Genomic DNA, 14,531 nt, shown 5'->3' with positions numbered 1-14,531 from the left:
TTTCCACAGCTCAAAACAATTCAGCGTGCCCAATCGTTAAAGTCAGGGCATCCAGTCAAAGATCAGCGTCTTGGGCAACAAAATGGACAAGGGTGCACCCCTGTAGCGCTTTTGAGGCCAGGTTTTTGTCTTTGTCGCTTCAGGCGTGATTTACGGTCGGGCTGCAACGTTTATGTGGGGGTTTCCGATTCGCTGATGGATTTTTGTCATTTTTCTCGAAGGCGGCTGGTGAATTGAGGCAGAGGAATTGTTTGGATGGAATGCGATCTGAAGCTATCGAGAAATGTAAAAATAAGTTTAAAGGCGTTCATTAAACCTGGTGCTGGCGTTCTGACTCACTTTGCACTATTACTCACTGTGGCTGGCGCGTATGTAGTCGTAAAAAAGGCCTCATAGATGGCGAAGCAAAGGCAAAATGAGGCTATTCGCGGACCTTTGTGCGCTGATCATCTGCCAAGTTTTCCTATCAATCTCGGTGTTTCTGTCTGTGACAAACCCCGCAAAGACGTCGTATCAGATATGACTGACTGCACGCCCAACCACCGGCATCTAGGGTCAGATCGTTAACTAATTTAGCTCAAAGCGCGTCGTGGAGTTTTCGTGATACACGCATTTGGGTACGAACATCTGCCGTAGGCGGCAATTCTATAGATCAAATGCGCGAAACAAATCTCACACAATCTCAATTTCTCACGTTAAAATAAGCGATTCTTTCTGCTTCTGTTACATGTACCGCGCCGCAATTGACGTCGTCAGGCATTTACTCGTGGCATCATGTATCACCTCAACGAGGCCTGTACCTTGCAAAGTCGCGTAGTGGAACCCCGAATACTTGATTATCCATGCTCAAACACAAGGAAAGCCCTCAAATCTCGAAACCTAAAGTCGCACGAATTCATAACACGCTGTATCAATCAAAACTGTGGTCAAAGCAAATTTAGGGCATGCAATCCATGAGATGATCAGGGCAAGTCACAAGCTGAATATCCCAGTCGCCCGGGTTTGCTAAGCGCCGCGGAAGCAAAGGCCTCGATCCTCAATGTCTGTCATTTTCATGCGTCGCATATGATACTGCTGCCTACAGGATCTTTTGCAGTCATCTGCGAATGGCTTAATAGGTATACGCACAGCCGTGGCTTTGCCTCTGAGGCCACCCAGTTTGTAACCTGGCGGCTTTTCGTCCTATTGATTGAATGACTCAGATGGGATATTTCAATCCAGTATAGTAAGTTCAATAGTCTCTTCACGGCTTGCGCGAGATCTGCATAAGGTAGGCTGGGCAACGAGCATATCAGCTTGGTCACGCGACCCAAAAGAGGCCATCACAATTATGTAAGGCTCCGGCAGTGAGAGGCGAAAGAGAATTAATTTCAAAAATAAACCGCGTGTTCATTGGACTATGTACAAGTGAGACAGAATGCAAACGTACGATTAGGCTCAGCTACTGCATATCAACAACAGATCAGGCTGCATCGATAACCATCCCTGGGACAACACTTCCAGTCGTCGTAGGGCCCTGGTATCCTTTTCTTGCGCTTCCGAACCACCAAAGACTAACCAAGAAAGTCAATCCTCCCCAAATAACGCAAGTATAGTTCATGCTCGCCGCACTTGTAGGCAAAGCATAAGGGAAGCAGTAGATAACGCTCCAGATAAGAAGATAAGCACATGCGATGCCGTTGATAATAAATCCCCAGATGCCATGCATCCTGAAGGGCCCATAAGCGATGCTCTTTCGTCCACTGAGGAGATTTGGCAGAATGCATGCCAAGAATGAACAGCTGCAGAGCAGAATAAAGGTTCCGACGAATGCATTGAAGGCTGTTGTGCTGCCGACATAGATGGCGCCAAGGACTGAGACAAGAACAGCTGTGACGATGGTGGACCAGAGAGGCATGTCGAGAGACTCCTGGACATGGCCTAGCACTCCAGGGAAAGGAGTCGCGCCATCACGAGCGAGAGCCCAGAGCGTTCGACCGCAGGTGATGTACAGTCCAACGACAGTCAAGGCAATGCAGATCATAACCAATGATAGCAGTCCTGTAGCACCAGCTGCGGAGCCGGTAGCTTGGCGATAGATCTCGGCGATGGGATATGCGGATTCAAAGAGAGCGTCGTAGTCGTTGATTGCGTACATTATCGCAATAAGATAGCAAAGACCAGTAACGAAACCAGTCACGACCTGGAACAAGATGGCGATGGGGACATTTCGGCTGGGGTCAGGGATCTCCTCTGCAAGCTGAGTTGTCGCGTGAACCGATCCAACACTGTACGCTCCGTTGAGCATACCAGCAACAAAGACAAAACCATCCGGATATCCAATATCGGCAGTCCAATCCTTCCAGACAAACGCCGAGCTAGCATGTGGCGGACGACCTCCTCTTCCAGGCATGACAGTAACAGTAATGACGGTGATGATGAAACCCGCCAAGATGATGAATACACCAAACTTGTTCAGCCCCGGCATAGCACTGTTCCAGAGACAAACAGCCGCACACGATAACCACGTCGTGATGATATACGCGATAAACACATGCCACGACTCAGCCACGAAACCCGGGTGGTTCAAAGCATACATCTGAACAAGCGTATTCCCAAGAATAGCCGACATGCTAGCACATCCAAGAACCCAAGCAAGATAATTCCACCATCCCGCAAAGAACCCAATGACCCTCCCCCACTTGGGCCCAGGCGTGACAGAAGCCCAGTGATACACACCGGCAGATGAAGGGATCGCACTGGCTAGCTCCGCAACGCTCGCAGCGACTGTCCAGTAGAACATGGACACCACGATGAACTCGTAGAGAACGCCTGGCGGGCCGCCGTTGAAGATGGCGACGAGGATGGATCCGCCAATGGCGGGCCAGACATTGCCGACGACAAGGCCTACGCCTGCTAGGGAGAGGAGGTTGAAGTTCTGGGGGAGTTCTTGGACGTGGCCGGAGGCGTTGATGGGGACCTCGTTATTGGTGATAGATTTGGCCGCATCGTGGATATCGTCATCTCTCTTAGCGGTAAAGTCCGCCTTTGAAGTACTTTCACTCATATTGAAAATGGTCCTCCAACAATCTCAGTGCAAGGAAAAAGATGATGGGAGAGACAAATAGCAGGAGAAGGGGCGAGATCTTAAGTCATGGTTTATCAAGCCCCAGACCCGAGGCTACGGTTTAGCCTGTCGCATGTTCCTTCCAAAAGCAGTTTAAACGCGTTTCTCCAATCTAATCTCTCCGCAGATTTGAGGTCTTGGGCGCGGAGATAGGGTGTTGACTTATTTCCCCGACTGGTCTGGGCGCCGAATCTGGAACGTGGTTGGTGGCGAGGGTCTTATCTGATGGTTGGTCTGAGGGTTTGAAGTGTCGGCTGTGGTTTCCAAATGGGATTATGGTGTAAAAAGCATGATGGAGGTGAATTGGGAGGTAAACCGATGGATGAGATAGTGATCACGCGATGCGAAGTCGGAGCTCAAGAACAGTGTGTCACTCTGATTCAATTACACTATAGGAATTCGAGTCAAGACGACACAGACTCCTCTTCTACGAGGCATTCATCGTCGTCACTCTTGTTCTTGAGTGCCTGAGCTCCAAATCGTGAAGTGGATCAAGTTCTCCTTGGAGTCCGGGTTGACCCCAATGCAGTCTGGGGTTCTGATACGACATTATTGTGCGGGGTAATTTCTATTACTCATCGACTGGAGTTGCTCGAGTATAGGGTACTACGAGAGAAGATTCCATATCAAATGATATGATAACATAAACGCGTGGCAGAATCTAGAAAACGCTTGTTAGAACACGATCGTAACTTGATTCACTGCAGAGTTTGAGACCGTAGCCAGACGTCGTTGGTGGCGGCCGTTGTAAAGATATTGCTCCAAGTTGTACAACGCGAGCCCTTGTTAAGGGGTTGGCAAACTTTAGTGAGCAACCAGAAGCTGTTATTTCACAACTCGGTGATATGAGAAATCAAGAGTCCACGGTCAAAGCAATTGAACAATTAACTCAAGACACTGCACTAATCATAATAATATGATTTAAAGGTAGATCCAGATGGTCGCATTGCAATACTGTTCTGTCGGAGTTTGTCCTTCCTTTGGAGACACCTTATCTTATCACTGCTTTATCAAATCTTATCAGCTTATCGTATCTTATCAGCATTATCGCCTATCGTGACGTATTTTTAGAACTTCCCGAATCCCGACGATCTCTATCATCAAGATCATCCGACATATCCATCTGAGTTATGTTCTGATCGGATCTGGCATAATCTGAGTACATCAACATCTGACATCTGCTGATGGACCTTAGGGATATTCAAAGGAGGCTAGCTTTCTCGAAAAGTTCAGGCAAGATCGAATGTTGTAATCCTTCGTCTGATTTTTCAGACTCAGTAGGTATTTCCCATCGGCGAGGCAGCCCAATCATTCTCGAATCGATGCCAGCCACCATATTCCGGCTCGCTTCCCATATACAGACTATGCACGACCATATCGTAGTATCCATCTGCAGGGGTCTTACCGCCGCAAACATTACCTCCCATAGCAACGTTGAGAAGAATAGTCATCTCCCTCATTGGCCTCGTACCCTCGGGTATATCTCCCTTCATCACAGGCCTGCCATCAATATACCAGATCATTCTACCCTGACCAGGCTGTCCACCCGACTGGAGCCATGCAAAGTCATACCTGACGGGGCGATGCTGCATGTCGGGGATCTTAGTGCCGAGAACACGATGTTTGTGAGGTTCATGGTGATGACCCCAGTGCAGACAAGAGTGATTCTCAAGATCTCCATTCCACGTCTCCGCAATGTCCACCTCACCATCTGTAGGCCACGAAAAAGGCTCCTGGGGAAGAAGCCAGAATGCAGGCCAGATACCCGTCGCGCAGGGTGAAGTGATCCAGGCGGTGAGGACGCCCTGATCGCGCGAGAGGGTCTGCCGACTCACCAAGCGAGCAGAGGTATACCGCTTCTCATGGTCCTCAGAAGAATTATTCGCAACAGCTCTCAGTACCAATTTTCCATCAGGAGTGCTGTTTAGTTAGATAAAAAGTAGCTTCTTGATATAGCTAGACTTGGACATACTGGAAGGCATTTTGTTGATCGGCGGTGTAGTACTGTAATTCCTGATTACCCCAGCCATCCGGGCCGTTTCCGATCTTTGCATCCCACTCTTGTGTGACGGGGACATCAGGGCGGAACTGAGGCTGCCAGTAGACGTGGCCCTGCTGCTGGCCGCCGATGGGTTGCTGAGGTGGAGGAGGTCCAGGCGGTGGGGGATGTTGTTGTTGATTCTGAGCTTGCGGCTCACCGACTAGATTCTCGAACTCATTCTTGAGACGCTTGAGATGGTCTTTCCACGCCATGGTGATTGTGTAATATATCGGAGTGAGGGGATACACGATTGGGAAGGGTATTGAAGATTCTCCATGATAGAGAGGGGTTTAGTCAAGGGTTGATATCGTCGAGATGAGAACTTGGCATGACGTCACAAGCTTGCGTGGTTGGGTGGCTGGAGCAAGCAGCCAAGCCCAACAGCAATTCAATTCTCTATCAGTGAATACCAAAAATGAAGCTATCCAGAAATCATGGAATTTCCCAAAAGAGTAGGATTCTCCGTGGCTGTAACATTCAATTTTTATCCCGAGAACACTGAGCAAAATGGCCAGAGACACAGACCATTTCCCATCACCAGAAACACGCTGAACCGAGAATCAAGGAAGTGAAACATTCCTCGTCAGCGATTCCAAAAAATTAAGCAATTGAAGTTTCAAGACACAATCGGGCCTTATCAAGGTGAAGAATGAGAAAAGCCGGTGAATCTTTTAGAGATTGCCTGATGAGCGATCTGGGATCGGATACCGCGGTTCAGGTTTATCATCCCCTGGCGATGAAAGGGCGGAATCGGGATCCGCCGAGGCCAAGCATCAGATGGTTTGTGGTACCGTACCTGAAAATTTAATCCATGGCGAACTCCGCTGGAATGGATGATCTACATGCCATTATTTGAGCCTCACCGTAGATGAGCAAGATTAGAAAAGGTGATCATCTGTATCAGTAATAATGTGTGCTGTCCAGGCAACCTGTTTCACCTTTGAGGCTCTTGACACATTGAATGGCCTGACCAATAATTCCCGATACTGAAGAAACACGTAAAAACGCGTATGAACTGCAAGATTTGATACGCAGAAACTTAATCACCTATATTTAATAATAGCCCTTGTTTCATTATTACATGCGCATCTCATGTTCGCCCACTGTATTCCAACTCAGATCTCCTCATGGCCCGATTGCACCGCTTGATTGACGCCCCGGAAGCACCCGACCAGGGGTTCCAGACGAGGAATCATCGGACCACCAGACGGCCTCGAAACGCCGCTCTCACCACGCGATGGACTGTTATCGATAATGCAAGATACGGGGGCATTTTTGGGTGACAAGATATGGTATATAATGAACGAGCAATCATTCTCGATTTGGATATCATCACTCTCAAGCTCATTAATTACTGCTGATTGAACTGCACTGCACTAAAGTTCACTGTAATTTCGACTCTCGCTACCAAGACATTCACATCTTCACAATACCAAAATGCAACCAGTTCTCAGAGTCATGCCCACTGGTCAAAAGTAAGCCCCAAAAAAGCCCACCAAGTCTTCCCATATTGACAACACCAGGATCGTCCCTCTTCTCTTAACAGTTGGCAGCGCCACTGTAGTGGGCGGATGCGTCCGAACACAATTGAAGACACAATCACGGACATTCGACAGAAAATTCAGTCAATACAACAACGCACAAAGTGAGCAGGTATGAGTCACCTTTCTACCATGTTTATGAGTCATCTGTTCTAATGTTTTGGATAGACTATGAAAACTGTTATTCAAGAACTTTGGTTAGAGGCTTAGACTGGGAGTCTTCAAAGTACGATTAGCATACTGCGGGCACGGTATAGACATCGGAATACAGGCTAGAATGGCGTTCTGGGTTTGGTTAATATATCACGACATAATGACAATATCATGAAGAATTATCATCAACATTGAATCCAATCTCAGTCCGGTGATGCAAAAAGGATCTATTCAATGGAGGAAAACTATCTCGACATGACAACATAGGCTCTAGCTGCGTCGAGCCGACATGGTGCAGGCGGTTTAGATAGGCAATTCTTTCAGATCCTCGTGAATCTGTGTCAGAATACTAGGATGCTTCGGCTTGAAACCCATCGTAGCAGCACGTTCGCCCTTCATGAGCATGTTCGAGCCAACGAGATACTTGACTTCTCCCTCACCAGCCTGTTCAAACTCAACACTCTTGGGCGCAGGGCTCGGGAAGATGCCTCGCGCATGCATCATCTTGGCAAGCTCAGTAGCAAGATCCTTCCATGCAACTCGGCTAGTTTCCAGCATATAGAAACGGCTGTATGGGGAACCATTGGCGGGGCCTCGGGCTGCAACGTCGGAGATTTTGACGAGGAAGTCGACGAGGTCCAGAATGTGACACTACAGGAGTTAGTATAGGTGACGGATATAGAAGAGAAGTACGTACTGTGCTCAACACGGCTGTTCCCTCGCCGACGTAGGGGACGTAACCCAGAGGCTTGGCGTTGCCAGTAATAAGCTTATATCCCACGCCCAGAATAGGCGACGAAATACTTGCGCCACCATAGACAACAGAGGGACAAACGATGTAAGTGTCGATACGATCATCTCCATTCCCAGCCTCAAGAACACGTGTATCAGACTGTCCATTGAACATCTCCTTATGAATAGCCTTGATATCATCCTCATTCGCGTCATTCCAAATCTTACTATCAGGGTTGAAGCTTCCTGAAGTTCCAAAATCGATAAAATTTCCTCCACCGCTGATGTGAATGACTTTACCCTTGGTACCACGGGACTTCTGACCAGCGATGATAGCAGCGACTGGATCAGCTGTAAATGAGTTTCCAGCGTTGACGGCGATGTCGTGCTCTGCGGTGGCTGCCTTGACCTTTTCAAAGTCGGAGAAGTCGCCGACTATGACACGGTCTGCATTGAGCTGGGACTCAGATTGGGGACTGCGGACGTAGGCTGTGACGGGCCAGTCTGGATGGGCCTGCTTGAGGGCTTTTATGTAAGGAGCTGAGAACATGCAGTTAGTACGGATAGTACGAAGCCTGAGAATAGTTGACATACCGCCCACGAAGCCAGAGGCACCGAAGACAATTATTGAAGGCATTGTGATGATATAAAGTTGAGAAAGTTGTTGATTGAGTGGTTGATGATAGTATCGATATGAAAGGATGATTGTTGGACAACAAGAGTTATATCTGAAATGGTTGATATACTTGAAGAAGCAGTTTATTGATGTTATATAGATAGACGCACGTAAGCAGAGTTTTGCTTCCTCGAATCATCATCCAATGTGATCTGACTCTCACGATATCAGTAACGTTAACATTGTTCAGCCAATCCACCCGCGCCGCATTTACAAATGCACCAAAACACATTCCAAGCACCATATCGCCATATCGCCAGTGACGCAATAACCACCACGCCAGCAAAACAATCCCTCAAAGGTAAAAAGGTTCAGTCATCCAAAGTCCCACAGATATCGATCTCACCAATCCCTTATCACAGCAATTTCTAAGCCACTAGCGCACGACGCTTTGTAACTCGGCACTCGGCATCGTAGAGAGTGCGTTAGTAATAGCTGATGGATCCCCTCGCGCGCAGGGGTCTTCAGACTCTGAGTGACGCGCAACTCGGTCGCGTTATTCAATTCCTCCGTCGACCAATGTCTTCAGCCCTAGCAGGCTGAGCAAACTCCTTTTTGGGAATGGTGCGCAGTTTGAGCTGCTGCAGGTGGTCGGATAGATTACGGATTTTAGTGCGAGAGGATTTTGAGATCGTGAATTTGTGTTGGATTCTGTGGACATGACGTAGAATGCACCAATTAGTAACCTTGGGTTGTTACAGAATTGGATTCGGATGCTTGATAGTTGACGGAAGAACCATATCGTTGCAGTGTTGGACGAAATAGGAGTTTGTTCACGATTATAAGAAGCGGCCAATCGCCAGGACAAGAGAATTTCTCATCATCACAGTTCAATTCAACAACTTCATCACTTCTACAACATTCAATTATTTCAGTCACCTCACAAAAACTCAAAATATTCACCATGAGCTCTGAAAAGTACCTCGCCGGCAAGACTGCCATCGTCACTGGTTCCTCTAAGCTCAACGGCATCGGTGCTGCTACTGCTTTGGCCCTCGCAAAGCATGGAGCCAACGTGAGTACCTACTCGATCCTCACTCCGAACCAAACTTACTGACTGCTTGCAGATCGTTGTCCACTATGCAACCAGCGCTGAGCCCGCCGAGAAAGTCGTTGCTCAGATCAAGGAACTCGGTGTGCAAGCCATCGCCGCAAAAGCTGATGCATCATCTGGGTCTTTCGGTACAGATCTCGTTCGGGCAGCTCTAGAAGGCCTCAACACCAAGACCATCGATATCGTTATCAATAATGCAGGCATCGCATTCGGACACCCCGAGATCGCAGCCATCGAGACTGAGTCTTGGGATAAGATATTCCACGCCAACGTTCGGGGACCATTCCTCCTCATCCAAGCAGCAGTTCCTCACATGCCTACTGGAGGACGTATCGTCAACATCGGTAGCATCGCTGGAAAGCTGGGTATTACCCCCCTGACAGTGTATGGCTCGTCCAAGGCTGCTTTGCATTACATGTCCACTGCTATGGCGGGTGAGCTTGCTGGCAAGGGAATCACTATCAATGTGGTTTCGCCGGGACCTGTTGCCACTGATATGAGCATGGAAGGCAATCCCATTGGTGATATACTGAAATCTCGCCAGTCCATTGCAAGGGAGGGCGAGCCCAAGGAGATTGCTGATGTCGTCTCTTTTATCGCTGGTCCTGCCTCGAGCTTCATTACTGGGCAGGTCATTCCTGTTGATGGAGGTATCAACATGCCTTAGATGACCGGAGGATCTTACGTACTAAGATATTGCTGCATAGGTACTTGCTTTGAGAATAGATTATAGAGAGCTAGACTTTAACATTTTATTCCTTCTCCAGCGTGAACATGTCTATGTGGTAGATGCATGTGCTGTTAATAATTGTTAACTTTTCCATGTAGTGAGCTGAAAATTATTAGCTATGATATTTCTTTGGCCTTGAATTTTGTTGAAGCGATATAAATAGATTGATGTACGATAAGAAGACAAACCCGTTATCTTTCAGATCTTGCCGGCTTCCGGAATGATAACCATCCCTGCAGTGGAGATTCCGCCTCGTCAGGCATCCCGTCTCCATGAAACCTCCAACCAAACCTCGTAATTATCAACGGCCTCCGACTTATCCGTTAACAGAACCAATAAGGGAGCCAGGCACAAAAGAAAAAAAGCTTTTGCTACCAAGAGCTCGATAGCGATGACTCACTTGGCCTTACCTTTCAGTCCAAGCCATTCGCAGTAATTGACCTACAGTGCTCAGACCCCATTAGGCAATGGCCGACTCTCAGCCGCAGCGGAATAAGAGCGCTCGCTCTGTAGTGCGTGTCAGGTGAGTGGGCCAAATTTCATTTAATTCTGTGGTTTTACGATCGGCTTTGGGTTAAGGCTAAGTGCCGAGGAAACATGCTCCTCTGCCTGGAATGAAATGGCATTCGTTGTGCGCCTGGAGCCTGGGGAGCATGTCCCTCTAGGCCTCCAGAAGGACTCTCACTCTGACAATAACACCGTTATGTAGAGAAGCAAGTGAATGGGTTACATCTCCGCAATGAAAAGGAGCTTCTTATCTCTCCGTCACAAAACAACCAGCGCCCTGAGGTCGAAGGCTTGCAGCACCATGCATTAGCTCCCAACGCTCAATTTCAGACCCAAATTGGTGGCGCCCCTACTAGCCCAACTGCCGAATCAAATGTTTCCAGCCTACCACAGGGCTGAACAACCTCTCCGCATGATTGCTCTGGCCGCTGTTCCTGATTGGCTGTCACACGCCCCGTGTCAAAACTGTAATCTGCCAGAATGGTGATCAGAACGCCTTGATGCACGCTAGCATTATCAGGCATTTTCAGGCCTTTCAGCCACTTTTGGGTCGCCGTGAAAAAAAGAGGAAGTGACGGTGGGGGACCTGGGGTATGGAATGGGAAGTGATAAGTAGGCGAGGAATCCGCCTTCCGTTTCACATGGTCTTGTTCATCACTCTCCTTCACCGTTTCCCATCTTCTACATTCCAAACCATTTCTCGTCACTCTTTCATCTATCTCTACAGTACTTTCATACCATCAATATGTCTACCCCAGCTCAAACCAACGCTTACAACAATGGCCCAGTTGATCACAACGATCTCAATGAATGGAAGGACCGATTTAATGATGTCCTCGCCCGTCCTAGCGAGCATGTGAACTCCAAGTCGCCCGAGTCTTCTCAACCTTGGCAGAACAGCTTCTTCGGCTGCTTCAGCCCTGTCAGCCTTTGCGCGATCACCTGCTGCGTCCCTTGCGTGACCTTTGGCAAGACCCATCACCGTCTCCGAAAGAACGGTAACCTTCAAGGATACGAGCCCATCAACACCTCTGTATGTTCTCTATGCTCCTCCCTCTAACTGTTACTAACATCTGCTGTCATCAGTGTCTCCTCTTCTGGGGTTCCTCCTGCTTCGCTCTTCACTGGATCCCTCTCGCTCTCCAGCGCGCTAACCTCCGCGAGAAGCACAACCTTCAGGGCAGCTGTCTCGTCGACCTCGCCACTGCATGCTGCTGTGCTTGCTGCGATCTCATCCAGCAAGACAAGGAGGCCGAGTACCGCGAGGCTCACACATCGGCCCCAGCTGAGGGCTACAAGGCCAACGAGGGCATGACTGTTCCCGCCTAAGACATCACAACCTCGAGTCCTCCACGCCACATGCTACTCCGAAAAACACAAAATATTGTCGCGGTCTTCATCATCGCAACATCGATACCCCATCATGATTGACTAGAGGAATGGTAGCCCTTGCTGGCCATGAGTAACGCATGGGTCAAACTTCTGAATGTCAAGTACCTAATTAGAATGCTACCTCGAATAATACTTTCTTAAAACCAATGATTGCTTTAATGGACGATAAAAGATGCTCATGACTGTTTGCCGCTGACATTGCGATTGTCGGCCGCTTGCATCCTTCGCCTCTGCAGGCAATGACGTTGATGTTTCAGAGCAATCATACTGACGTCGGGTTGTGACGGCCTAGTAATGAAGCCATAATGCTATTAGTTGAACTTGCAAGAAGAAACATGACTTGTAACGGAGGGGACACATGCTAATGCTATGTGGTAAACTCGTGATCGTTGCTTAATGCCAAATGCTTCCGTGGATTGTGAACGACCCCTAAGCTGTACCTTGGTGCCCAAGCCCAACACGAGCAGCATAGACCGTACTCAAAGGCACATATTGTTTGGCGACGAGATATGGCTGTTGTCAATGGATGGAATAGGATCACGAAAGTAGGAATCCTGATGACAATATACACCCAGAATGAACGCAGCAAAGCTTCAACCCAGTCCTGGCCTCTTTATTCTTTACCTTGCCGCAGCTCTTCGTCGCTGTCCCAATCTGGAAACTCAAGGCGACTATCTGTATTTGGCCCTTGAAGATAGCCTTTCACGAGAGACAAACTGTATATCTTGGTACTGAAACTGACACCTTCCACTTCAAATGCTTGGCCGAGGCTTCCTCTGTTCTTTGGTCTGCAGACAACCTTTTTCGGAAAGGGGAACTTCTCACGCTTCGCGGCCGCGAGTCTTTGCACAACGTCGTTCGTGGAACATGTAGGCTCGCGATAGATTTCGAGTGAAACGATAGAGCGAGGAAGGAAATCCACAAATGTTTCCGCATCAGCCGGTCTGTCTGACCTCGGAGCGGAGGGACATAGTAGAATAGTACTGATCCAGAGATGTTGAAGTGCTGTAAAGTCCCTCATGATTATACCTGGCTTGGCCCGTCTGATATCGCGACTTCTGGCAGTGACATCCAGGTGGAGTACCTGAAGGGTACTCCTATGACGCCGGAGCGACTCAATCGCATCAGACAATTAAAAATTCCTAGTTGGAAGCTACCGAGATTTTGAGTCGATATCATGATGAATATGGTGATGGTAGACAAGGAACTCACATCATCATTCTGCTGCCGTCCATATCCGGCTTCATATTCAAAAGCAACCAGACCTCAGCCATGGGACGCGTCGACCTATCAAATGCTTAGACCAATTCAACTGAATGATCTCGGCCCCTCAATCGAGACGGTACTTGAATATTTCTACAGGCATGTCTAAATTCATTTAGTCGAAGAAGCTATTGTGCAATTAAAGCTGATAGATAGAATGGTACAAAACACTAAGATCTCTGTGGTGATAAGCTCTTGGCCACTAGTCTCAACTGCAAGTAACCAACCTGGCCCATAAGTTGAATAGTATACTGCAATGCCTGATATATAAAACCACAAACGTATCAAATCGTTTTCCTAATATGAAAGGGCCAGTTGAATGAATCAAATACTGACAAATAGAGCTCATACTACGAAAGTACTGCTCAACAAGGACTAGACTAACGCCAATATCATCTATATCTATCTTTAGTTCTTGTCTTGATTTATCGATTCTTGTAGACAGCTTGCTATGATACATCACTTTGATCGTCGTCTATACGAGGACAGCCATTGACTTAAAGCGTTTTGATGTCATGAAATGCTAAATTTAAATTCCCGCTGTCAGCTGCCTTGCGATCGCTGGTGAGACATAAACCATTATTGTTGGTAAGACGGCTAGGACGGCTCGATATATGCAATGATCGACACACCTAAGTTTATACGAGCTGACATCGGATTTTGCTTGATGTAATTGGATAAGAACCATTTGAATTATGTCTAACTGTGTTAGGAACTTAATCTACTCCTCAGCTGATATTGCAGACGTGGTTGGTCTAGTTACTAATATTGACCCTACTTGTTGACCCCAGATGCATTCATAAGAGCATAAATATCATCAGCGCTCCATCCTTTGTCTTTACTATCTCTGACCATCGTATAACAATCGCCTTGTTACTCGCTTGCACTAAACCTTCAAACATTAGCAAATATGCAGTCCTCTATTCTCTTCCTGGCTTCTGCCATGACCTTTATGTCACACGCCACTGCTGGACTGATTTCTCCTCGTGAAGAAGCATCTCTCGCCCATTTTGAAATTTTCGGCGATGATAACTGCACTACCGCCGAAAGCATGGGTGAATTCAACCTTTATTCTGAGGATACCGGCAAATGTCACACATTTCCCACGGACAAGGCCGTCAAGTCCGTTTACATTTCTTACATCAACGATGATAATGCAGGCAAGTACTCTCCGTGTAGTTCCATTTGATCACAAAAACTAATCAGAGCTTCGTTGGCGGTATACAGTCGGGTTATACACAGGTAAAACCTGTTCAACTGGCTCAGACAATATAGGAGCAAACTTTTGCTATGGCCGCTTTATTACCTATGGAAGCTATAACATTGTTTGAGCTCA

General features: G+C 47.7%; 7 protein-coding genes across 7 annotated transcripts; 4 read left to right on the top strand and 3 right to left on the bottom strand.

Annotated features, from left to right (window-relative positions):
• Window positions 1-1,462: 1,462 nt before the first annotated feature.
• FMAN_06299 (uncharacterized protein) lies at window positions 1,463-3,046 on the bottom strand (the record flags this gene model as incomplete). The annotated part of the gene is made up of 1 exon (XM_041826938.1): window positions 1,463-3,046. One exon carries the CDS (start codon window positions 3,044-3,046, stop codon window positions 1,463-1,465), a length of 1,584 nt encoding a protein of 527 aa, XP_041677951.1.
• A 1,334-nt stretch (window positions 3,047-4,380) lies between these two features.
• FMAN_06300 (uncharacterized protein) lies at window positions 4,381-5,359 on the bottom strand (the record flags this gene model as incomplete). The annotated part of the gene is made up of 2 exons (XM_041826937.1): window positions 4,381-5,026; window positions 5,079-5,359. 2 exons carry the CDS (start codon window positions 5,357-5,359, stop codon window positions 4,381-4,383), a joined length of 927 nt encoding a protein of 308 aa, XP_041677950.1.
• Window positions 5,360-6,584: 1,225 nt separating this feature from the next.
• FMAN_06301 (putative putative protein) lies at window positions 6,585-6,898 on the top strand (the record flags this gene model as incomplete). Its single annotated transcript, XM_041826936.1, has 3 exons — window positions 6,585-6,622; window positions 6,671-6,800; window positions 6,857-6,898. 3 exons carry the CDS (start codon window positions 6,585-6,587, stop codon window positions 6,896-6,898), a joined length of 210 nt encoding a protein of 69 aa, XP_041677949.1.
• A 246-nt stretch (window positions 6,899-7,144) lies between these two features.
• On the bottom strand, window positions 7,145-8,210 carry FMAN_06302 (uncharacterized protein; the record flags this gene model as incomplete). The annotated part of the gene is made up of 3 exons (XM_041826935.1): window positions 7,145-7,492; window positions 7,539-8,113; window positions 8,168-8,210. The coding sequence occupies 3 exons, from the start codon at window positions 8,208-8,210 to the stop codon at window positions 7,145-7,147; spliced, it is 966 nt and encodes a 321-aa protein (XP_041677948.1).
• A 943-nt stretch (window positions 8,211-9,153) lies between these two features.
• Window positions 9,154-9,970, top strand: FMAN_06303 (uncharacterized protein; the record flags this gene model as incomplete). The annotated part of the gene is made up of 2 exons (XM_041826934.1): window positions 9,154-9,264; window positions 9,317-9,970. The coding sequence occupies 2 exons, from the start codon at window positions 9,154-9,156 to the stop codon at window positions 9,968-9,970; spliced, it is 765 nt and encodes a 254-aa protein (XP_041677947.1).
• Window positions 9,971-11,285: 1,315 nt separating this feature from the next.
• On the top strand, window positions 11,286-11,869 carry FMAN_06304 (uncharacterized protein; the record flags this gene model as incomplete). The annotated part of the gene is made up of 2 exons (XM_041826933.1): window positions 11,286-11,573; window positions 11,627-11,869. 2 exons carry the CDS (start codon window positions 11,286-11,288, stop codon window positions 11,867-11,869), a joined length of 531 nt encoding a protein of 176 aa, XP_041677946.1.
• Window positions 11,870-14,105: 2,236 nt separating this feature from the next.
• FMAN_06305 (uncharacterized protein) lies at window positions 14,106-14,384 on the top strand (the record flags this gene model as incomplete). Its single annotated transcript, XM_041826932.1, has 1 exon — window positions 14,106-14,384. The coding sequence occupies one exon, from the start codon at window positions 14,106-14,108 to the stop codon at window positions 14,382-14,384; it is 279 nt and encodes a 92-aa protein (XP_041677945.1).
• Window positions 14,385-14,531: the final 147 nt, after the last annotated feature.

This window comes from Fusarium mangiferae (genome assembly GCF_900044065.1).
Source record: "Fusarium mangiferae strain MRC7560 genome assembly, contig: FMAN_scaffold002, whole genome shotgun sequence".
In the NCBI taxonomy this organism is placed as follows: Eukaryota; Fungi; Ascomycota; class Sordariomycetes; order Hypocreales; family Nectriaceae; genus Fusarium; species Fusarium mangiferae.
This window is presented reverse-complemented; position numbering and strand designations above follow the sequence as displayed.